At 49.1% G+C, this 23,030-nt stretch overlaps 1 protein-coding gene across 1 annotated transcript in view; it reads left to right on the plus strand.

Moving 5' to 3' along the window:
* Tep1 (telomerase associated protein 1) overlaps window positions 1-23,030 on the plus strand; it is a 47,435-nt gene that overhangs the window by 19,471 nt on the left and 4,934 nt on the right. The window contains exons 15-49 of the mRNA XM_032917620.1: window positions 260-337; window positions 1,570-1,700; window positions 2,173-2,232; window positions 4,147-4,305; window positions 5,138-5,314; window positions 5,555-5,675; window positions 6,599-6,723; window positions 6,962-7,075; window positions 7,169-7,286; window positions 7,415-7,609; window positions 7,706-7,881; window positions 7,960-8,116; window positions 8,250-8,429; window positions 8,856-8,948; window positions 10,450-10,582; window positions 10,736-10,886; window positions 11,114-11,247; window positions 11,398-11,486; window positions 11,757-11,871; window positions 12,916-13,156; window positions 13,326-13,443; window positions 14,222-14,346; window positions 14,454-14,553; window positions 14,744-14,899; window positions 15,022-15,234; window positions 15,413-15,566; window positions 15,667-15,879; window positions 17,393-17,553; window positions 17,891-18,004; window positions 19,552-19,659; window positions 20,918-21,050; window positions 21,232-21,308; window positions 21,389-21,518; window positions 21,972-22,108; window positions 22,249-22,373. Of these exons, the coding sequence (XP_032773511.1) occupies window positions 260-337; window positions 1,570-1,700; window positions 2,173-2,232; window positions 4,147-4,305; window positions 5,138-5,314; window positions 5,555-5,675; window positions 6,599-6,723; window positions 6,962-7,075; window positions 7,169-7,286; window positions 7,415-7,609; window positions 7,706-7,881; window positions 7,960-8,116; window positions 8,250-8,429; window positions 8,856-8,948; window positions 10,450-10,582; window positions 10,736-10,886; window positions 11,114-11,247; window positions 11,398-11,486; window positions 11,757-11,871; window positions 12,916-13,156; window positions 13,326-13,443; window positions 14,222-14,346; window positions 14,454-14,553; window positions 14,744-14,899; window positions 15,022-15,234; window positions 15,413-15,566; window positions 15,667-15,879; window positions 17,393-17,553; window positions 17,891-18,004; window positions 19,552-19,659; window positions 20,918-21,050; window positions 21,232-21,308; window positions 21,389-21,518; window positions 21,972-22,108; window positions 22,249-22,373 (4,811 nt within the window). The remainder of the gene's footprint in view (window positions 1-259; window positions 338-1,569; window positions 1,701-2,172; window positions 2,233-4,146; window positions 4,306-5,137; window positions 5,315-5,554; window positions 5,676-6,598; window positions 6,724-6,961; window positions 7,076-7,168; window positions 7,287-7,414; window positions 7,610-7,705; window positions 7,882-7,959; window positions 8,117-8,249; window positions 8,430-8,855; window positions 8,949-10,449; window positions 10,583-10,735; window positions 10,887-11,113; window positions 11,248-11,397; window positions 11,487-11,756; window positions 11,872-12,915; window positions 13,157-13,325; window positions 13,444-14,221; window positions 14,347-14,453; window positions 14,554-14,743; window positions 14,900-15,021; window positions 15,235-15,412; window positions 15,567-15,666; window positions 15,880-17,392; window positions 17,554-17,890; window positions 18,005-19,551; window positions 19,660-20,917; window positions 21,051-21,231; window positions 21,309-21,388; window positions 21,519-21,971; window positions 22,109-22,248; window positions 22,374-23,030) is intronic.

A 23,030-nucleotide genomic window follows, 5' to 3' on the forward strand; every position in this document is an offset into this window, starting at 1 on the left:
GAAAGTGATGGTTCAGGTTCAGGTTTTTACAACTTACGTTTGCAGGGATGCAGAGACACCTTAGAGTCTTCCCAGAGTGCTTCTAGAATACCCTAAGGTCATCTCGATGGGTCTCACCTATCAATACCACAGACCAGCTAAGCCCCCTCTCTTTACCTCACAGTGGGATCAAATTTCAACCCAGGAGCCAATGCTCTGCATCCAGAGCCGGCCACTGACACCTCAGAACAGCCTTGTAATCCAAGTTTCTTTCCTTCAGGAGTTAGAAGAAAATGATGAGTGGCCCCTGGAAACTTTTGAGAAGTACCTGCTATCTCTGGCTGTGCGAAGGACCCCTGTGAGTCCTACTCCGTTCCTAGGAAACCCCTCCTAGCATTTCCCGGACAACCTGCTCTTGTCTGTTGTCTCCTGTAGCTGAGGCTAGCCTTCCATATCTGGTTCTCCTGCCTTCCACCTCCCAAGTGCTGACTCACAGATGTGGGATATGTGCCTCGTTGCCTCTTATTTCTTGACCTTTCTAAACAATCCGTCATACTTTGCGGTGTTCTGTCAGTTCACTGCTTAGTGTAGTCCCTTGGACAGGGCACTCCGAAATCTTTAATAATGAATGGAAAATGGGAATGTTGTTTCATAATGTTTGCTAGTGCCTGGGGTATAAATTGTTCCGCTGTGGCAGCCTTCAAGCTACCGGCATTGTGCCATTGACCATAGAGCTGTGCAGAGATACTCAGAAGCTTGTCCATTGCACTGTATTTCCACAGTACTGGGGTGGAAATCTTCTCAGGGTTAGATCATAGTGCGACGAAGTAAGATAATTAGAAGACGATATACTTGGAGAACGTATTACCAGTGTCTTAAATATGGTAGAAATACTGAGGCATTGAGAACTGAAGTCAGGGCAAGTGCTTCACCCTGAACTACACCCATAAGCCCTTTATTTATCAAACCGAATGTTTAAAATGGCCATGGAGAGAATATACTTAACTGAGCATGCCCAAGGCCCACACCAATAAATATAAAATAGCCACCCTTAAGAACTAGCCCACAGCCAGGCATGGTGACACACTCCTTTAATCCCAGCAGAAATAGGAGGTAAGGTGATCTCTGTGAGTTCAAGGCCAGTCTGGTTTACATAATGAGGTCCAGAACAACCAGAACTACACAGAGAACCTGTCTCCAAAAACAAACAACAAACAAACAAACAAACAAACAAATACCAACAAAGTCACAAAACGAGCTTTCTTCTCTCACGAGCATGAATGAGCTGTACAAAACGATCCCTCCCCCTGGAGCTGAGGACTGAACCCAGGGCCTTGCACTTGCTAGGCAAGCGCTCTACCACTGAGCTAAATCCCCAACCCTTCTTTTCTTCCCATCCTGCTGTCCCTGATTCTTTGATGCCACCCTAAGTTGGGGTGTAGGGGCATCCCTTCTAACCATTCTTCGAGCTGCACTTTCCTTTCCCCTCAGAGTTCTAACCCTGCAATCCTTAGACACATCGATGCTCTGAGCCCATCCGTGTCTATTTTAGCCTCGATCCCTGGTCTCAGCCTCCTCTTCATCTTACAGATTGACAGGGTCATCCTGTTCGGCCAAAGGATGTATACCGAGCTGCTGAACGTAGCCAAACAGATTATCTGGCAGCATGTGAATTCCAAGTGCCTTTTCGTTGGTGTCCTCCTACGGAAAACGCAGTACATGTGAGAATGCTGATTGTTCTTGTCCAGGGTCAGAAGTCAGTGACCCATATCCTGTCTGCTCCTGCCAAAGTCTCAGTTGGTTGATGCTCTTGTCTCTTGCCTTCTTGCTTTATTAATTCTATTGAATTTAAGTTTCCAGGACCTCCTTTGAAGTCTTTTTGCCCCTGTGTGCTGATAGATAATGGATCTAGAGTTTTGCTCCTTCTAGACAAGCATCCTATCACAATAATTCTATTCAGACAAGATTGGGTGCACTCAGGGTAATACGGCTATTGATCACAAAACCGTTATACAGAGGTGAGGTGTATATCTTAAGCGTTGAGGAGTAGAGTCTATATATGTAGCCTTGGCTGGCTTTGAACTTGCTATCTTCCTGTCTTCCAGGGCAGGTGCTGGGATTGCAGGTGTAAGCCACCACACCTGTCTCCAGGCATGGATTTTGGTGCTTAGTGACTGCTTCTTCCTTTGCCAGATCACCAAATTTGAATCCCAACGATGTGACGCTCTCGGGCTGCACTGACGGGATCCTGAAGTGAGTACACAGTGGGCATCAGAGGGGGATGGAAGCTACATTAGGATGAGCTTAAGGGGTTCTCTACGCCTGTTAGTTTATTTATTTTCCAAAATACGATGGTTTATTTTCTTGCACAGATGTCTAGACTTATCGGCAACCCAGTGTGATAGTCGTAATGTTTGATCCCTCTCAATGGCCTCTACCTGCTGGCTAAAGATGGTGCCTCAGCTCTGTGTTATATCCATCCAAGTTTATGCTCTATCCAATAAGAAAGAGGAAAAGTGGGCTGGAACAGTGGATCATCACTTAAGAGTACATACTGCCCTTGCAGAGGTCATGGATCTGGTACCCAGTACCCATGCCAAGTGGCTCCCAACTACCTGTAATTCCATCCAGCTCCTACGGGATCCAGCAACATTATGCAACTCCAGGAGATTTGATGCAAGTGCAGACACTGCACTTGGGCACACAAACCCACAGACATACATGCAGGCACATAATTAATGTTTGAAAAGGAGATCTTTCCAGTCTTTTATTGAGTTATAATTTGCAATGATTACATATAATTTTTAATTCAGCACCTTATTTATTTCCTTATATTTTCTAGCTTTTGAAATTAAGTTATAATTACATCATTTCCCCCTTCTCTTTCCTCTCTCCAACCCCTCCTGTGGTTTCTTCCTCTTGCTTCCTCTCATATATATAGTCTCCTTTTCTCTGTTACTATTACACACCCACACACACACACACACACACACACACACACACACACACACACGACTATAACTGGCTCAGTTCATTTAGTGTTACTTGAATGTGAATGATTTCAGGGCTGAGCACTGGTATTGGATAACAAAGTTAGGGCCCTCATCCCTGCGGAAGAAGACTTTCTTCCACCCTCAGCATCCCGTAGCTGCCTATGGTTCTTTGTTTAGAGTGGGACCCAGTGAGCCTCCCAGTGTGTACTTGTTCAGGTTTTGCTTAGGCAGCCACACGGAGACATACACACAAACACATAATTGAAACTTAGAAAAAAATTAAAAAATGAAAGCCGAGTATGGTACCGCATGCATTTCTCCCCTGAGCAGCAGTAGCAGGCAGATCTCTCTGAGTTTGAGGTCAGCTTGGCCTACATAGTGAGCTCCAGGCTAGCCAAGAGACCCTGTTAAGAGAGGGAGAGATATGAAGAAATGATATTACTTTTATTTTATGTGTATGGGTGTTTTGCCTGCATGTGTGTATATGCCTGATGGACAAGGCCAGAAGGGGGCATTAGAGTCCATAGCACTGGCATTACAAACAGATGTGAGCATCTATGTGGGCATGTGATGTGGGTGGTGGGAACCTTCCTCTGGAAGAGCTGCCCGTGCAGCCCGTGCTAACCTCCGCGTTTGTCTCCTCTCCTCGTTTTCTTTGGATGTCACTCACACTCTTTAACTCGTATTAGGAAGCCTCAAGCAATAGGGGGGTCACTGTAGCTGATCACCCAGGACAGGGATGGTCTTAACCTGTAACTTTGGCTCAGCCCAGTTTCCTAACAGGGATCTAAGCTCACCGTGCACAGTGAGTGGGAGGGGCTGGGGCTGGTGACGTCATTCATCCCTGGTGTTCTGTAGTCTTATTTTCCAGTATACTTTCCTGGCTTATGGTTATCTTTTTAGTTTGGCTTAGTTTTTTTTGTTTTTTTTTGTTTTGTTTTTTTTTTTTTTTTTTTGAAATGGGGTCTCAGTATATAGCCTGGGCTCACCTCGACTTGTGATTCCCCCAGCTCAGGTTGAGAATGTGAACATGACGTACCAGGTCTGCTCTATGGCTGTCTTCCTAAGGGGAGCCACTGGACCGGGCAGGCATGTCTTTGCTGTCTGCTTCTCTTGGGACACCTTCCTGCCTCTGATCGCTAATATTCTGTCTTCATCACGCTTTTTTTGTCAGGTTCATTGCGGAGCATGGAGCCTCTCGTCTTCTGGAACATGTGGGCCAACTAGATAAGATATTCAAGATCCCTCCACCCCCAGGAAAGACAAAGGTCTCACCTCTCCGGCCGCTGGAGGAGAATGTCCCTGGTCCCTTCGTTCCTATTTCCCAGCATGGGTCAGTCTAGGCTGTGTGATTTTGTGAACTGGGAGGGTTGCCATGGGAACCTGGAGAAATCCCGTGACGGCCATTCCGGCTGCTACGGGGGCGTTTGTGTTTGTTCTGTTTACTGAGGTATTTGTTTTCTTTCCCAGGTAGGGGCTTCCTGGAAACTGTCAGACTATGAACATATCCCTTGCTTTACTAGAGGAAAAAATGTTTGAATGTAGGGAGGGCAACAGGCTCCATGTTGATATAGCCAGGGCTTAGGCAAAAAGTTTAGAGCACAGGCTCTGGCTTTGCCGAATGATAGCTTGGTTGTTTTAATGCCTTTTTTTTTTTTTTTTAAGATTTCTTTATTTTATTTATATGAGTACACTGTCACTGTCTTCAGACACACCAGAAGAGGGCATCAGATCCCATTACAGATGGGTGTGAGCCACCATGTGGTTGCTGGGAATTGAACTCAGGACCTCTGGAAGAGCAGTCAGTGCTCTTCACCATTGAGCCATCTCTCCAGCCCCTGTCTTAATGTCTTAAAGATAGAGCTAAGAATAAGGTTAAGGTTTGCCTCAAAGTATCAATCGCACTGTCGAATAATAACTTTTTAATAGTGATTTTTCTGAAGAAAGAGGCACATAAGAAATAGCAAGTGGGGCTCAAGCTTCAGGTTTCTACCATTGGTCCCACAGCTAGAATACAATCCAGAGGTCTGTAGGACACCCGTCTGCTGTCTGCCTTAGGGTTTGCGCCCAGTGAGTGCAGAAGGGTCATTGCACCTGTAACTGTGCTCTTGACGCTGACCCTGACCCTGACCGCTAGCCTGAGCCCGACCCTCCACTTACCCCAGATGGCGCAACATCCGGCTTTTCATTTCGTCCACTTTCCGAGACATGCATGGGGAGCGAGACTTGCTGATGCGATCTGTTCTGCCAGCACTGCAGGCCCGAGCGTTCCCCCACCGCATCAGCCTTCACGCCATTGACTTGCGCTGGGGAATCACGGAGGAAGAGACCCGTAGGAACAGGTGCAGGGCCACGGGGAAGAGGGGCTGGGTCAGGGGCGAGCGGACTGAGTGGTGGAACTCAAGGGACCAGGATTGGGACTACAAGAACAAATGAGGGTGAGGGCGGGCTTACCTACAGGAACTTTATCTTCATTTGCCCAGTGTGATTCAGGGGCCCACCTCCTCTGTATTTGTGCTTGTATTGTTTGAAACTGCCCCCCACCCAGTGACTCCTTCCCATTCCCTTAATCATACCTACAGACAACTGGAAGTGTGCCTTGGGGAGGTGGAGAACTCACAGCTGTTCGTGGGGATCCTGGGCTCCCGCTATGGCTATACTCCCCCCAGCTATGATCTGCCTGACCACCCCCACTTTCACTGGGTAAGGCAGACGAAGTTGGAGGGGCTGGGGAAGAAACAGGGATGGGAAAAAAAACCCTGACGGGAGTCCAGGGATGATGTGCCAGCATGTCCTTGAGTCTTGATGTCAAACACTGACGGACAACTGTGCCAGACCACAGCCTAGATGAAGCAGTTCCTGTGAGAAGGATTTCTGCCCTGGGTTCTCAGAGGGTTGAAGGTTGATCACTTAGCCTTTGCCATCAGATAGATGGTTTAGGTAAAAGAATCAGGAGTTCCAGGCTAGCCGGGGCAACTAAGTGACATTGTTTCAGAATATAATGAAAAAGGTCAGGGTAGCCGGGCATGGTGGCTCATACTTTTTTTTTTTTGGTTCTTTCTTTCGGAGCTGGGAACCGAACCCAGGGCCTTGCGCTTCCTAGGCAAGCGCTCTACCACTGAGCTAAATCCCCAACCCCAGCTCATACTTTTAATGACAGCACTGGGAAGTGACAGACAGAAGGCTCTCTGAGTTAGAGGCTAGCCTGGTTTATGTTAGTAAGTCCCAGGCCAGACAGGGCCACATAGTGAGACTCCCCGCCCTCTACCTCCCTCTCTCTCTCTCAGTCTCTCTCTCTCTGTCATACACACACACACACACACACACACACACACACACACACACACACACACACACGGGTCTGGGAATATAACTTTGTGGTAGAATACTTGCCTACCACATGTATGGTTCTGAATCCAATCTTCAACACTGAGGAAAAAAGTATATTTTCAAATACCCAGTACCTGTCAATCCTTTGAAATCGTTAGCTGGTAACCATATTTTACTGCCTGTCTCTGGGGTAGGACACAAGCTCACTGAGATAAGGGTGATGTCAGGCATTCGAAGGCTTCCGGAGATGGGTTGATGCTCGGGGCTGACGGCCTGTGTCTTCCCTCTCCGTGTAGACCCAGCGGTACCCTTCAGGGCGCTCTGTAACAGAGATGGAGGTGATGCAGTTCCTGAACCGTGGCCAACGCTCGCAACCCTCTGACCAAGCTCTCATCTACTTCCGAGATCCTGGTTTCCTTAGGTACCCTCTGTTGCTACCAGGTTAACTTTTCCTCCAGAGAAAGTCAGACAGGTCCAGTTCTCAACCCCCACCATTCGGTGCTGAAAGAGACAGGCCTCAGAAAGCATGCTTTTGGCAGCTCAAGTCAGATCTCAATCTGAATGCAAAGTTTCAGGGGGCCAGAGCCTTACCTCCTGGCTGAGGACAGGAGATGAGGGTCTGAGTCTGGCCCCACCCCTGGGGTGTCTTTTGTGGTCAGCTCTGTGCCAGATGTCTGGAAACCTGACTTTATTTCCGAGTCAGAAGAGGCTGCCCATCGGGTCTCAGAACTGAAGAGATTCCTACAGGAACAGAAAGAGGTTACCTGCCGCAGGTAAGCTGACAGAGGTGGAGGCACCTACCCATTGGAGGTGTGGTGCAGGGAGCCAGGCTTACTCTGACTGCTTGGGTTCTGTTTTCCCTACAGGTACTCCTGTGAATGGGGAGGCGTAGCAGCCGGCCGGCCCTATACTGGGGGCCTGGAGGAGTTTGGACAGTTGGTTCTCCAGGATGTGTGGAGCGTGATCCAGAAGCGTTACCTGCAGGTCGGCAGGGATGCTAATGACAGACGGGGAGCGAGCTTGGTAGTTCTGCGTGGGAAGCAAGTTGCTGGGTTTTAGGACAAGAGGTCCCAAGAAACACGGAAACATCATCAGTGCTCTTTGACCCTCAGCCTGGGGCCCAGTTGGAGCAGCCAGGATCCATCTCAGAAGAGGATTTGATCCAGGCCAGCTTTCAGCAGCTGAAGAGTCCACTGAGTCCCGCACGGCCACGCCTTCTTCAGGATACGGTGCAGCAGCTGATGCTGCCCCACGGGAGGCTGAGCCTAGTGATTGGGCAGGCAGGACAGGGAAAGACTGCCTTCCTGGTATGAGCCTCAGTCAGGAGGAAGCGCTTTGGGGCTAAGGGCGGGAGATCGCGCACATACCGAAATGTAAACGTGGTTCCATTTTGCCCCACGCAGGCATCCCTTGTGTCGGCCCTGAAGGTTCCCGACCAGCCCAATGTGCCCCCGTTCGTTTTCTTCCACTTTTCAGCAGCCCGCCCTGACCAGTATCTTGCTTTCAACCTTCTCAGACGCCTCTGTACCCATCTGCATCAAAAACTGGGAGAGCCGAGTGCTCTCCCCAGCACTTACAGGTGTGTACCTCAAGATTAGCCAGTTGTGTCGCCGTTCCTGCTTCCCTACCTCTCTGACCCTGGCGTCTCCACACACAGAGGCCTGGTGTGGGAACTGCAGCAGAAGCTGCTCGTCAAATGTGCCCAGTGGCTGCAACCCGGCCAGACTTTGGTCCTTATCATCGACGGGGCAGATAAGTTGGTGGACCATAATGGACAGCTGATTTCAGACTGGATCCCCAAGTCTCTTCCGCGGGTGAGTGTGAGGCCAGGCTGAGACGGGAGGAAGGTTGGAGAGAAAGGTGCCGTGGGCGATCAGGATGGGGACCTCTCTAATGCTGTTCTTTTTCCCCCCTCTACCTCTCTGTTCCTTTGTGCGAATGTCACAGCGAGTACACCTGGTGCTGAGTGTGTCTAGTGACTCAGGCCTGGGAGAGACCCTTCAGCAAAGTCAGAGTGCTTATGTGGTGGCCTTGGGGTCTTTGGTCCCGTCTTCAAGGGCTCAGCTTGTGAGAGAAGAGCTAGCACTGTATGGGAAACGGCTGGAGGAGTCACCTTTTAACAACCAGGTTGGACCCAGACCAGGGCTTGCGGGGACATGGGGAGCATCAGGGAGCCATGAGGGTGCAGCTGCAGAGGCCATTAGCTGCCTTTTGGATTTCTCCAGACCTCTCTGCTAGGGGACGTTGTTCATAAGATACCTCTGATGTGTCATAAGCCCACCCAGACTTTTCCATGGTGAACAGCCTCTCCCTGGGGAGGATGAGTGGAATTATGGCTAAGGGGTGTTAGGCTGAGGAGTGGAAGTTTTCCTGACAGGATCTAGCTGGGATGTAGGAGTTGGGTATGTTTTTGAGGTGGTGTTATATGCCCACCCTTCCATTAGACTCTCAGAGGAGGAGACCCTCGCCAGTAAACTTGGTGCTGTAGCAGAGGCAGCTGTGGTAGGCTTCCTCAATCTCCTCAGTAATGCTGAGCCCTCCACATCCGACCAGATGCGGCTGCTGCTGGCAAAGCAGGGGTCAAGCCTGCCACTGTACCTGCACCTCGTCACTGACTACCTGAGGCTCTTCACACTGTACGAACAGGTTAGTTGTTCCTTAGCTACAAAGTCTTAATGCATTTCCCATTGCTGTCAGCCATTTTGGGCTCCATTTCCCCATCTCTGACTGTCTTAGCTGCCTTTCTGTTGTTATGATAAAATACCCCAACACAAGCAGTTTAGGAAGGAAGGCTTTCTTTGGCTTACAGTTGGAGTTTATAGTCTGTTGTTGCAGGGTTATAGTGGCAGGAGCTTGGAGCAGCTGGTCACATTTGTTGAGAAAGAAAGAGCTATAAATGCTGTGCTCAACACATTTTTAATGTGCAGGATATCAGCCAAGGGAATGATGCCACCCACAGTGGATAGGTCTTTCAAGCTCAAGTTCTCAGGACATGAGCAGAATGAAACCTGATTCTTGACTAAAATATTACACAAGTATTCCCTATGCAAGTTTTTGATGAAGTGCTCTTGCTCTCTGAAGCTTCTGGTATAATTTTTTTCTTAGGTTTATCTTCCATTGCCGTGATAAAACACTGACAAAGGCTACTTAAGGGTGTAGGCAGTTCTTTGCTTACAGTTCACAGGTTTAGTTCATCATGGTGGGAACCAAGAGGAGCTTGAGTCAGGAAGCAGAGGACAAATGCATGTTGCTCCTCAGCTTCCTTACTTTAAAAATATTATTAAATCTATTCATTTTATTTTATGTGTGAGTGTTCAACCTATATGTACACTGTGCATATGCTTGGTGCCCAGGGAGGTCAGAAGACGGCATCAGATCCCCAGGAACTGGAGGCACAAATGGTTGTGAACCATCACGTGGGTCTGGGCATTAAACCTGAGTCCTCTGCAAGAGCAACAAGTGCTCTTCACTGCCGAGTCCACTCTCCCATCCCTTAGCGTTCCTTCTAGGCCAAGATTCATCCAGGGAATGGTGCTGCCTGTAGTGAGTAGGTCTTCCTCATGATAATTCCTTATGGGCGTGGCTAGAGACCCATCTTTCAGGTGGTTCTAGACTCTGTCAGATTGAAAAAAAAGTTTTATATTTATTTATTATATATAAGTACACTGTCGCTGTCCTCAGACACACCAGGAAGAGGGCATCAGATCCATTACAGATGGCTGTGAGCCACCATGTGGTTGCTGGGAATTGAACTCAGGACCTCTGGAAGAGCAGTCAGTGCTGTTAACCACTGAGCCATCTCTCCACCACCCTCACATCCCCCCCTGGGGACTGAGCCCAGGGCCTTGTGCTTTCTAGGCAAGCGCTCTACCACTGAGCTAAATCCCCAACCCCACCACCCCCACTTTTTAAAGCAGGTTGAAAATTAACACTATCTATCATATCATCTTTCATCTTTTGCTGTCTTTGGCCACCCGTTCCCTATCTTTGTCTGATTCTGACTTCTCTCTCAACTGTTTTTCTTTACCTTTTCATTCCCTCCTGCTGTAGTTCTTGCTACTCTGCCCTCTCTTGTACTGCCTGAGTCACCTGTCTGCCTCCCACCCCCGCCCCCCATACACAAAGCCTCCACTTCCTTCACTCCCAGGTGTCTGAGAGACTTCGAACCCTGCCCGCCACTCTCCCACTGCTGCTGCAGCACATCCTGAGCACCTTGGAGCAAGAGCATGGCCATAACGTCCTTCCTCAAGCTTTGACTGCCCTTGAGGTCACGCACAGTGGTCAGTGATTGGCAAAGGATGGGAGGCAGAGGGTCAGCTATTGGTTAACCTTAGTTCTGCTGGGATATCAGCCAGAGATGCCAGGAGGGGGTCATGTATAATGGAGAAGGGCTCCCTGTGTGGTTTGGGCTGTCAGAGAGTTTGCATTTTCAGGTCTGACTGTGGACCAGCTGCATGCAGTCCTGAGCACGTGGTTGACTTTGCCCAAGGAGACTAAGAGCTGGGAAGAAGCAGTGGCTGCCAGTCACAGTGGAAACATTTACCCCTTGGCTCCATTTGCCTACCTTGTCCAGTGTCTACGCAGGTAATGCTGCCCCAGCTGAGCTCTCAGCAGCCTCACCGCCTCTCCAGTCAGGACATCAATGGAGTCTTTCCTCATCCCACCCATTCTTTGGTATAGCCCCACGCTTGCCTCCCAGATCCTGAACGCTGATCTACAGTGGGAATGCCGGCACATCGCTGTGCCAGCATGTCCACTGAACGGCTCTGTTTCTCCTCCCTCATTCTTCTCCCCTCTTCTCTTGAGGACAGTTTACTAGGCGAGGGCCCGGTGGAGCGCCCTGGCGCCCGTCTCTGCCTCTCTGATGGGCCTCTGAGGACAGCAGTTAAACGTCGCTATGGGAAAAGGCTGGGGCTAGAGAGGACTGCGCATGTCCTCATTGCAGGTGATTACAGCCTGAGTCGGCCTGGCCAGGAGTACAGGGCTTGGGCCTGGAGGTCAGGACCACACACTGGCCACTGGGTAGATAACTCTGTGGCAGCCTAAGAACTCACATACTGCAGCGGAACGCCCTTCTCAATGTCTGTTCTTGCAGCTCACCTCTGGAAGATGTGTGACCCTGATGCCTCAGGCACCTTCCGAAGTTGCCCTCCCGAGGCTCTGAAAGATTTACCTTACCACCTGGTTAGTCCCCGGACCTCTTAGATTCCTTAGTCCACACATCTGCTTGGGCTGTTCTTAGATTGCTCTCCGCTCTCTCACCAACCCCACCCGGTGCCAGGTAGCCTCTTACACACTCCCTCTACCTTCTTTGGGTTTTTCTGCTGTCCTTCTTCTGGTTCTTTCCCCAGGTCCTGGGTGTAAGTCCTAGGTGCACAGGCATGATCTAACACTAGCCTACTCTTCCTCACCAGCCATTTTATATTCCTCATGAGTCCAATCTGCTCTCCCCAGTTCCAGAGCGGGAACCATGGTCTCCTTGCAAAGTTCCTTACCAACCTCCATGTGGTGGCTGCATATCTGGAAGTGGGTCTAGTCCCCGACCTCTTGGAGGCTTATGAGCTCTATGGTGAGATGTCATTACATTCTGTCTTTTGAGAATGGGACACCCTGCTCAAGGGGAGGCGTGAACAGCAGCTGGCCAAGTTTCCATCCCAACCTAAAAATGCCCTAAATGTAAGCAAATGATTCTGAGGAAAACCCTTTGCTTCTTCAGTAGCATTTCTCAGTTTGCACTGTACAGTAAATTATCTAGGACGTTTGTCAACATTTCAGATTCTGAGGTCACAAGATTTCACCTGCCTAGGTCTTCAGTGGAAGCCAAAGCTCTGTGTTTTGAGTAGGTGCTCCTGGTGTGATACTCCCTTAGAGACTTAAAAACTTAAACACACCGTATAATTATCCTTGGTGCTGAGGTTAATGGAGTCTAGGCTGGCTTCCTAATGATACTGTGTTTTCTGACCTCCACTCCCTTTGTGTGTGTGTGTGTGTGTGTGTGTGTGTGTGTGTGTGTGTGTGTGTGTGTGTTTGTGTGTATGTGTGAGCGTGTGCATGCGGATGCTTGTGTGGTTTTGTATAGGTGTGTATATGTTTGTGTGTGCGTGTGCGTGTGTATGTGTGTGTATGTATGTGTGTTTTTGTAGGAGTGTGTATGCATTTGTGTGCATGTGTATATGTGTGCTTTTGTATGTGAGTGTGTGTGTATGTGTGTGTATGTACATGTGTTTGTGTGAGTGTGTCTATGTGTGTTTTTATAGGTGACTGTGTCTATTTCTGTATGAGTTTGAGTGTGTTTGTGTGTTTGTGTGTATGTGTGTTTTGTGAGTGTGTGTATGTGTGTGTGTGAATATGCACACAGTCACCTACAGAGGCCAGAGTAGCTGTTAGTTGTCTGTTGCTCTCCACCTTATTCTGCTGAGGCAGGGTCTCTCACTGAATCTAGAGCTCACTGTTTCTTGGTTAGGCCAGCAAGCTCCAGCACTGGGGTTACAGGCACATGTGGCTGCTGGGGATCTGAACCTCTCTCTCTCTCTCTCTCTCTCTCTCTCTCTCTCTCTCTCTCTCTCTCTCTCCCTCTCTCTCTCCCTCTCTCTCTCTCTCTCTCCAAAAATAGCTTCTTCAAAGCCTGAAGTGAACCAGAAGCTCCCAGAGGCAGATGTTGCTGTATTCCATAACTTCCTGAAACAACAGGCTTCACTCCTTACCCAGTATCCTTTGCTCCTGCTCCAGCAGGCAGCTAGCCAGCCTGAAGAGTCACCTGTTTGCTGCCAGGCCCCCCTGCTCACCCAGCGGTGGCACAACCAGTGCACACTGAAATGGATTAATAAACCCCAGACCTTGAAGGGTCAGCAAAGGTAAGACCCTTGAGCCTAGCTCTGGTAAGCCTTTCAGAGCCACGGCCTTTTCAGAGAAAAAGGCAGGACAGACTAGAACTATTGTGGAGAGAGGGAAATGCAGAACTTGATTCCCATTGGCTTTCTTTTCCTCACTTCCTCTTTCTCCCTATTTTTTCTCCCTCTCTAGCTTGTCTCTGCCAATTTCCTCATCCCCAACTGCTGTGGCCTTCTCTCCTAATGGGCAAAGAGCAGCTGTGGGGACTGCCGGTGGGACAATTTACCTGTTGAACTTGAGAACCTGGCAGGTATGACACCGAAGGCAAGACAGAGTGACTGTCAGAAAACCTTCAAGCAGTTCCCTGAAGGTCTAGGCAAGCCAAACACATCCCTAATACTCTGGCTGATTCAGCAACTTCATTCAACTTATATCAAATTAGACATCTCAGTGGAAGGCTCATTCAACAACAGCTGGGTATGAGAGTTCACACTTGTAATCCCAGGATCAGGGAGACTGGGACAGGAGGATTGTGCGTTCAAAGCCAGCCTTGGACTGTGTAGAGCAAAAACGGAACCCAAACAACAGATCTGACCGTGCAGCGTTGCCGCTCAGCTTCCACATGACTTAGTGTTTTGAGGAACACAGGGCTTAGAACCGGGACCCAGCTGTTGACATCAGACAATCTCTGAGAGTTGTGTAGGTAGAGGAGGACTTTGAATGGAGAAAGGCAGGCCTTCTGGCAAAGACACAGGAGAGAATGGTTCTGTAAATGGCTGTGCACGATCACAGCGGTGGGTAATACCAGACAGGAGAGGGGAGACAGCTGCAACTTTCTCTCCTTCCTCAAACCACCCCCTCACCCCTGTGCACTTGCAGTCATGTAACGCCTTTTCCCTAGAACCCTGAAGGTCACCCCGCTTTGATTACGAGGTACACTTGAGCCTGTGTTTGGGCTGGGAATGTAGATAGCCAAGGACTTAAACCCCCTTTGCCTTGGCCTCCTTTTTATGGCTGGGGCCTGCAATGGGTTGAATTTGGAGGACTAGGGGGTCACCTGAGCCCCACTTCCCAACTGGCCATTTCAGGAGGAGAAGGCTCTGGTGAGTGGCTGTGATGGGATTTCCTCTTTCGCCTTCCTGTCGGACACTGCTCTTTTCCTTACCACCTTCGATGGGCTCCTGGAGCTTTGGGACCTGCAACATGGTTGTTGGTAAGACTTCCCCATGACTCTGAGTGAGAAACCCTGAGAGAAATGAGTGAAGAGGGAGCCTAATTGTCAGATGACCCCAGGACCCTGACTTTGTCTTCCTGGGGCAGGGTGTTCCAGACCAAGGCCCACCAGTACCAAATCACTGGCTGCTGCCTGAGCCCAGACCGCCGCCTGCTGGCCACCGTGTGTTTGGGAGGATACATAAAGGTAACAAAAAGTGGCCCTCGGCCATGAGCCAAGTCTGATTTTGTTGCTCACCGTGGCATGACTGCTTGTCCTAGGGAAGCCTAGCTGAGGCAGGGGACTAGATAAGGTAACCCCCAGGAGCTCCAGGGCTGAGAGGCTCTCTCTGCCATTTGTGTCCAGTACCCTGGTTTCTCCTCTCTCTCTTCTCCAGCTGTGGGACACAGTCCAGGGCCAGCTGGCTTTCCAGTACACCCATCCCAAGTCTCTGAACTGCATCACCTTCCACCCAGAGGGGCAGGTGGTAGCCACAGGCAACTGGTCTGGCAGTGTGACCTTCTTCCAGGCAGACGGACTCAAAGTCACCAAGGTAGGAAGGTCCAGGAGAACACGCGGGACCACACAGTGAAAGTGGAGAATGACAGCTGCATGTCATTTTGAGCCCATATTGAGAAAAGGCTCTGTTGTTTCTATCTTTACACCCACGTCTAGGAACTAGGGGGCCCAGGACCCTCTGTTCGTACGCTGGCATTCAGTGCACCCGGGAAGGTTGTGGCTCTAGGCCGGATAGATGGGACAGTGGAGCTGTGGGCCTGGCAAGAGGGCACACGGCTGGCAGCCTTCCCTGCACAGTGTGGCGGTGTCTCCACCGTTCTTTTCTTGCATGCTGGAGGCCGGTTCCTGACGGCTGGGGAAGATGGCAAGGTGAGTTTCCAGAGGGTCTGTGGGCTCAGGGACAGAGGAGCGAAAGTAGGGATGTATTCACGTAATGTTGAGGATCCTGGGGGAGTTTGCATGGTGTGAGAGAGAAGACTTTTGAGGGAAGATGTCACGGGGCGGGGACAGTGGAGGTAAGTACCTTTAAACTTTTCTTGCATCCTAGGCTCAGTTATGGTCAGGATTTCTTGGCCGGCCCAGGGGTTGCCTGGGCTCTCTTTATCTTTCTCCTGCACTCTCTGTGGCTCTCAACCCAGACGGTGACCAGGTGGCTGTTGGGTACCGAGAAGATGGCATTAAAATCTACAGAATTTCTTCAGGTATCAGAGGGGGAGTAGATGGGTTTACACCCTTGGAGGTTCCTACGGCCTCGTTTCTTTCCCCAAATGTCTTTCTTTCATGTCCTCTTCCGTTTTCTAGGTCCCCAGGAGGCTCAATGTCAAGAGCTAAATGTGGCGGTGTCTGCACTGGTCTGGCTGAGTCCCAGCGTCTTGGTGAGTGGTGCAGAAGATGGCTCCCTGCATGGCTGGATGCTCAGGAGAAACTCCCTTCAGTCCCTGTGGCTGTCATCCGTGTGCCAGAAGCCTGTGCTGGGGCTGGCTGCCTCCCAGGAGTTCTTGGCGTCTGCCTCAGGTACTCCTGGACAGTGCTATCGAATCATTTCTTTGAAATATGCTGGTGTCAGCCTTCGATTTATAACTAATTGTGCACGCTTATCGAAATCCATGCACATACAGTGTTTATTTACAGCTTTTGAATCCGTTCTGTCGGAGAGTCGTTTTTTTACGCAGCTGGGGCTTCTTAAAAGCCTTGCCTCTGCTTTGTCCCTCTGGGGATTTAATGTTGGGTAGGGGTCTATTCAAGAAGCCCTGAGCGTTTGACTCCTTTGCTTTCTTGCTCTTTTGCTGGGAAATTGCCTTTGGTACCAGGGAGTGCTTGTTCTCACTTTCTCCAGGAAATTTTAAGGCTTTAAGCCTTTTTTTTTTTTTAAGTTTAGATTTCTGTCCCAAGTTTGGAGTCTATGCAAGTGCTTGCCCCATAGGGCATCGGTTATTAATGTAATTTTAAAAGGGTGACAGTTTCTCTCTCACCCCCAACTAACTCCCAAGTAATTGAGACAGAGACTATGTTTTTATATGATATGCTTACAACACATAGCTGAGTTATTAATGTACTCTAAATCTCTAATCTCATCTGGCTACCTCCCAGCCAAAGTGCCCATGATACTTGCATTTTAATATTGTTCTAGGTCTCTCTGCTTCAGATATTTTCTTCCCATGCTGCTTCTCACACTCTCTCCTCACGACTCTATCCCCCTCTTCTCTTCTCTTCTCTTCTCTTCTCTTCTCTTCTCTTCTCTTCTCTTCTCTTCTCTTCTCTTCCCTTCCCTTCCCTTCCCTTCCCTTCTCTTCTCCCCTCCCCCTCCTCTCCCTTCCTCCTCCTTTCCCCTCCTCCTCCTCCTCCTCCTCCTCCTCCTTCTCTCTCTCTCTCTCTCTCTCACTCACTCTCTGTGTCTCTGTCTCTCTGCTCAGCTATTGACTAATCAGCTTTATTGACAAGTCAGAGAATAAATGAGGAGGAAGAATGTTTACACAGACTTGAAACAGGAGATACTTGGAATAAACATTATAATGCCATGTCTAGATATGGGGGGCAGGGAAATCAGCATTTGAATAATACACGGATAATCTTTACACGCTACACAAAACCATTATGGCTACAGTGTTCATCGCCCATGATTATTCTAGACTGTTTCTAGAGGGAGGAGGAGGAAAGGCACCGCAGAACCATACTGGTCCTCTGGAAGCAGAGGCTTGATCCTCACAGATGGTGAGATGAATGTGAGTTGAGGCCTTGAGAAAAAGCTTCTGCTGCAGCTGCTGTGAGAAGTGTGGTGGGCAGTTACAGACACACGGAGCCAAACTCTTGACTTGAGTTCTGCCATGCAGAAGCTGGGGTACATGCTGTGCGCTTATGTAGTGACTGCCCCTTGCCCGGGATCTCTGCACATTCTGGTGACTCACCATCCCACTTCCTGGGAGTTGTACTCAGACACTGGGCTCTGCTCCCACAGTTTCCTCTAGCTCCTAGGCCAGTCTAGCTTCTGCTTTCAGAAAGCACTTCCCTTTCTGTTTCATCAACACAGAGGACTTCACGGTGCGACTGTGGCCAAGACAGCTGCTGACACAGCCACATGCAGTAGAAGAGTTGCCCTGTGGGGCTGAACTCCGGGGACACGAGGGGCCGGTGTGCTGCTGTAGCTTCAGCCCTGATGGACGCATCTTGGCCACAGCGGGCAGGGATCGGGTGAGCTACAGAAGGATGTAACCCCAGGGCCCCACAGCCCCTCTGTTCCCAGATTCCTGAATGGTCTATTTCCCATTGCCCTCTTGAACTTTTTGATCTGTCAGATGTGCAGATGGGTCTACCTGCATGCCTTACGCTCTCTCTCCTTTAAAACTCCCTGTGGTGGTACTTACCTTGGTCTCAGTACTTAGGAGATGAAGGCCCGAGGATCAGATCATTATCTCGGGAGGTAGTCCCGGGCCTCATGAGACACTGTCAGATATAAACAACCCCTCTCTGAAGTGGCTTCAGCACTCCACGGTCTGTGTCCTGAGGAGTCCCGTCCTTACCTTCCCAGAATCTCCTCTGCTGGGACGTCAAGGTAGCCCAAGCCCCTCTCCTGATTCACACGTTCTCGTCCTGTCATCGAGACTGGATCACTGGCTGTACGTGGACCAAAGACAACATCCTGGTGAGTGAAGGAATGGGAAGGAGTAAGCAGGGCCCAGCAAGTATCCTGAGGGAAAACCATAATCTGCGTCTCAAACTTTTCCTAGCATCTGTTAATGACAGCCACGCTAACCTTCGCTGGCTACGTACATAGTTTATTACCACAATTAATCTTTACAGTATCCTGAAAAGTAGACCCTACCTTTATGTCTCCTTCCCAGAGAAGAAAATTGACCCCAGAAAAGCATTTTTTAAGGTCATGCCAGAGATAAAGCTGAGATGGGAGGCACTCTTTTTATTTACATTCCTTGCCCTTTTGTGTGTGTCTGTGCGCGTGGGCAGAGGGATGTGCCGTTGTGCCATGCTATGCACATGGAGGTCAAAAGACAACTTGTAGTAAGTAGTCAGTGTTCTCTTTTTGCATATGGTTTCTAGGGATTGAACTTAGGTTGTTAGGCTTGGTGGTAAGCAGCTTTACCCACTGAGCCATTCTACCATCTCAGAGCCAATAAACGTTCTGATAAGAAAGCCCTCTGCCTTTTTTCAGTGTTGGATAGTGAACCCAAGGCCTTGCACATACTTGGCAGGTGCTCTTTTTTATTTTTATTTTTATTTTTTAAAGATTTATTTATTATGTATACAGCATTCTGCCTGCAAGTACACCTATACACCAGAAGAGGGCACCAGATCTCGTTACAGATGGTTGTGAGCCATCATGTGGCTGCTGGGAATTGAACTCGGGACCTCTGGAAGAGCAGCCAGTGCTCTTAACCACTGAGCCATCTCTCCAGCCCCCAGGGGCTCTTTTTTAAAGACTTACATTTTTTAAAAAAAATATTTGTGGGCTGGAGAGATGGCTCAGCAAGTGGTTAAGAGCACTGACTGCTCTTCCAGAGGTCCTGAGTTCACAGGATGATCCAGCAACCACATGGTGGCTCACAACCATCTGTCATGGGATCCGATGCCCTCTTCTGGTGTGTCTGAAAGTAACTACAGTGTACTCATACATTAAATAAATAAATCCTTAAAAATAACTCTTTAAAAGTGTGTCTTTGTGGGTCTGTGCATGTGAGTACTGTCCCTGAGGCCAGGAGAGAATGATGGATCCCCTAAAACCAGAGTTCCAGGTCATTATAAGTTACCTGGTCTGGGGGGGCTGAGGAGCAAATTCATATCTTCTAGAACAGGGTAGTTTTGCAACCGTAGGCATTTCTAGCCCCAAAGCCCATGTTCCTAACAAGATACAGTACTGTCTCTATAGTTTTGGAGTGCCTGAGAGTGAAAGATTTATTTGAGAGTGAGAAGCTGTGATTTATTTGCTCCTAAGGCGTAGAATTAATCTCAGATTATTTTCTTGGGGTTTGTGATGTTCATTTTCCCTATGTAGAAGTCTTGTGTTGTTTGTAAAAAAGATATAAGAAAGGACCCAGGCATGGTGCTGTATGCCTTTAATCCTAGCATAGTGAGTTCCTGGCCTACCAGAGCTACCTAGTGAGACCCTGTCTCAAAGTCACACAAAATGACTTTGTGGAATGTTGACGTTCTTGTTCCTCTCACTTGTGACTGCAGATCTCCTGCTCTAGTGATGGCTCTGTGGGACTCTGGAACCCAGAGGCAGGACAGCAACTTGGCCAGTTCCCAGGTCACCAGAGTGCCGTGAGCGCTGTGGTTGCTGTGGTAAGGCGATGGACTGTACCAGCATTCTCTGGGAGAGCCAGGAGGATCTGGGAGATTGGATGCACTAGGTGTCTAATCTCAGTGGCAAATAGTAAAACTGTGATACTTGGACTGGGTTCCAGTGTTGGGCCTGATGGTCGGTGTGCTGGGTGGCCCGTGAAAACACATCCTCCTAGTGTTATGGATTTCTGGCAAGACTTTCTGAGCCACTCAATGCCACAGTTCTGCATCCCTCAGCCTTTTACATCTTACAAGTTTCTGATGTTTACCCTTCTCTCTCTGGAAGGGCCAGAGGTCTTAGCCAGGTATTTTCTAAGTTCTTGGTGTCTTAATCAGGAATTAAATAAAAGCACATGCAGAATGGGCTGGAGAGATGGTTCAGCAGTAAGAACGCTTCCAGAAGACCTGGGTTCAATTCCCAACACCCATGTATCTCCAGGGAGACCTTGAAGCCTCTGTTCTCCTTGGGCACCTCTACTCATGTGCACAGAATGCCTCCCCCACCAATTAAAATTTTAAAAAAAGCACATACACATAGACTATGAAAGCAGAGAGATAATTTTATGCAAAGCAAGTTAATACATAGGTAAGATATGCCGCCTCTGGGCAGTGTCGTGCATGCCTTTAATCCCAGCACTCAGAGACAGGTGGATATCTATGAGTTCGAGGTCAGCCTGGTCTATAGAGTTAATTCCAAGACAATCAGGACTAAACAGAGAAACCCTGACTCAAAAAACAAGCAAGCAAAACGACATGCTGTCCTGAGTGAAGGGTAAGGTCTGAAAGAGGGAGGAGCTGGATTCGTAGGGGTATAGGGTATAGTCTGAGTGGTTCTCTATTGTTATCAAGAGACTTGGATTAAATACGCTTTCACTTGATGCATATGTCATTTGCCACAGTGTATCTGCTTTTAATCACATGCACACCAACTAGTGACACAGATTGCTTTATTACACATGCATCCAAAACCAGTTCGGGCCAGATCAGTCCTACTACCTTCAAAGAGAGGAGCGTGGGCAGCTCTGGGCACGTGGGGGACTTGGGCTGGTGACAGGGTTGTTTGGTGTGTGGTTTGGAGAGGGGAGTATGCTTAGTACATGCAGGTCAGGGTCTCAGGCTGCCAGGAGAATTATTACAAGACAATGGTATGCATACTTCAGGCTAGTGCGGTCCCAGGCTACTAAACTACTTCCTTCCTGCTTCATGTCCCATGTCCTGCCCACCATGACTGTCCTCTGACACTGTGATCTGCGGACAGGAGGAACACATTGTATCTGTGAGCCGGGATGGGACCTTGAAAGTGTGGGACCGTCAGGGTGTGGAGCTGACCAGCATCCCTGCCCATTCCGGACCCATTAGCCAGTGTGCCGCTGCTCTGGAACCCCGTCCAGGTATCGACCTGCTAGCCTTTTCCCTTTTCCCCTTTTATTTCCTCCTCTTCCATTTCCTGTTCCTCTTTTTCAGTACTAGAGTTTAAACCTAGGACTGGTGCTTGCTAGGCCAGCCCTCTGTTATAGGCCTTTGACACTGGGCCTAGCCATTCCTTCTGAGTTGGTTTCCCTGTCTTTTCAGCTGGACAGCCTGGATCAGAGCTTCTGGTGGTGACTGTTGGACTGGATGGGGCCACAAAGCTGTGGCATCCCCTGTTGGTGAGTTCTCTGCAAGAACTGGAGTAGGGACATGACAGAGAAGGTGTACGGGATGACCTCTGCAACCCTCTTCTTCCTAGGTGTGCCAAATACATACCCTGCAGGGACACAGTGGTCCAGTCACAGCTGCTGCTGCTTCAGAGGCCTCAGGCCTCCTGCTGACCTCAGATAATAGCTCTGTATGGCTCTGGCAGATCCCTAAGGAAGCAGGTGAGGGAGGGGGAAAGGGAGGTCACATAAAGGAAGGTGAGTGGAACAAGGGATACCAGGGTAACCTTATAACTCTTTATCCCATCCACCCATCCAGTTGCCCAATTTTGTTCTCCCCCTCCCCCTCCCCCTTCCCCTCCCTTTCCCTCTTCCTCTCCCTCTCTCTATGTCTCCAGTGTCTCACTCTGTAGGCTTAGCCAGCCTAGAACTTGCTATATAGACCAGGCTGGCCTTAGACTCAGAGAGATCCCTGGTGCTAGGATTAAAGGAGTGCACTGTAGGGGTTGGGGGATTTAGCTCAGTGGTAGAGCGCTTGCCTAGGAAGCGCAAGGCCCTGGGTTCGGTCCCCAGCTCCAAAAAAAAAGAAAAGGAAAAAAAAAAAAAAAAAAAAAAGTGCACCGCCCTGAGAGCCCAGTGCAGAGTTCTTAGTGCGTTCTCTCCTTTCTTCTCCAGATGATACCTGCAAACCTAAGAGTTCTGCAGCCATCACCGCTGTGGCGTGGGCACCAGATGGTTCTCTGGTGGTGTCTGGAAATGAAGCTGGGGAACTAACGCTGTGGCAGAAAGCGCAGGCTGTGGCTACGGCACGGGTATCTTGGTCTATATGAATTCTGTCCACCCGTGTGTTTAATGGAACCTCTGTGGGTTGGAGTTTTGCCTGCATGCCTGGGAGGTGAAAGGTTTATGCTCGTCCTTCAAAAGTACTGAACTAAACCTGCTTCGTACACAGGCTCCAGGCCGCATCAGTGACCTGATCTGGTGCTCCGCAAATGCATTCTTTGTTCTCAGTGCTAATGAAAATGTCAGTGAGTGGCAAGTGGAACTGAGGAAAGGTTCAACATGCACCAATTTCAGGTGAAGCAAGGAAGCCGCTGATGGGAATGGTTACGTATACCAGGATTTTGTTATATGATCTTTCTATGCCTGCCTTCGGGTGGGACTGTGCTAGGATGTCAGCTGCCCCTGGCTTTATTGGTTGTTTTATTGATCTCTGTGTGTATATGTGGCAAGGAATTGGGGCAGCAAAGTCATTTTGCTTTTATTTGTGAGTAGCCCCAGTGGAGTTGAGTAGCCTGAGGGAGGTTAGCCAAAGTAGTGCCTTTCTCGTTTGTTCTGTCTTTATAGTCTTCATCTCAGGGGTCAGAGAACAATCTGAGGGAATTGGCTCACCTACCAACATGTGGGTTCAGGCAATCAAAGTCAGGTAGTCAGGCTTGTTGGCAAGCGCCCTTACCCACTAAGCCCTCTCTCCTGCCTCAGTCTTGTCAGTTTAAATGAATAATTCTTTTTCTTTTTAAGATTTATTTATTTTATTTATATGAGTACACTGTAGGTGTGTCTGACACACCAGAAGAGGGCATCTGATCCCATGACAGATAGTTGTGAGCCACCATGTAGTTGCTGGGATTTGAACTCAGGACCTCTGGAAGAGCAGTCAGTGCTTTTAACCCACTGAGTCATCTCTCCATGAATGATTCTTAAATACCTACTTGATGACAAGTTCTGGGCCAG

This window comes from Rattus rattus, chromosome 12 (genome assembly GCF_011064425.1).
Source record: "Rattus rattus isolate New Zealand chromosome 12, Rrattus_CSIRO_v1, whole genome shotgun sequence".
NCBI classification, from domain to species: Eukaryota; Metazoa; Chordata; class Mammalia; order Rodentia; family Muridae; genus Rattus; species Rattus rattus.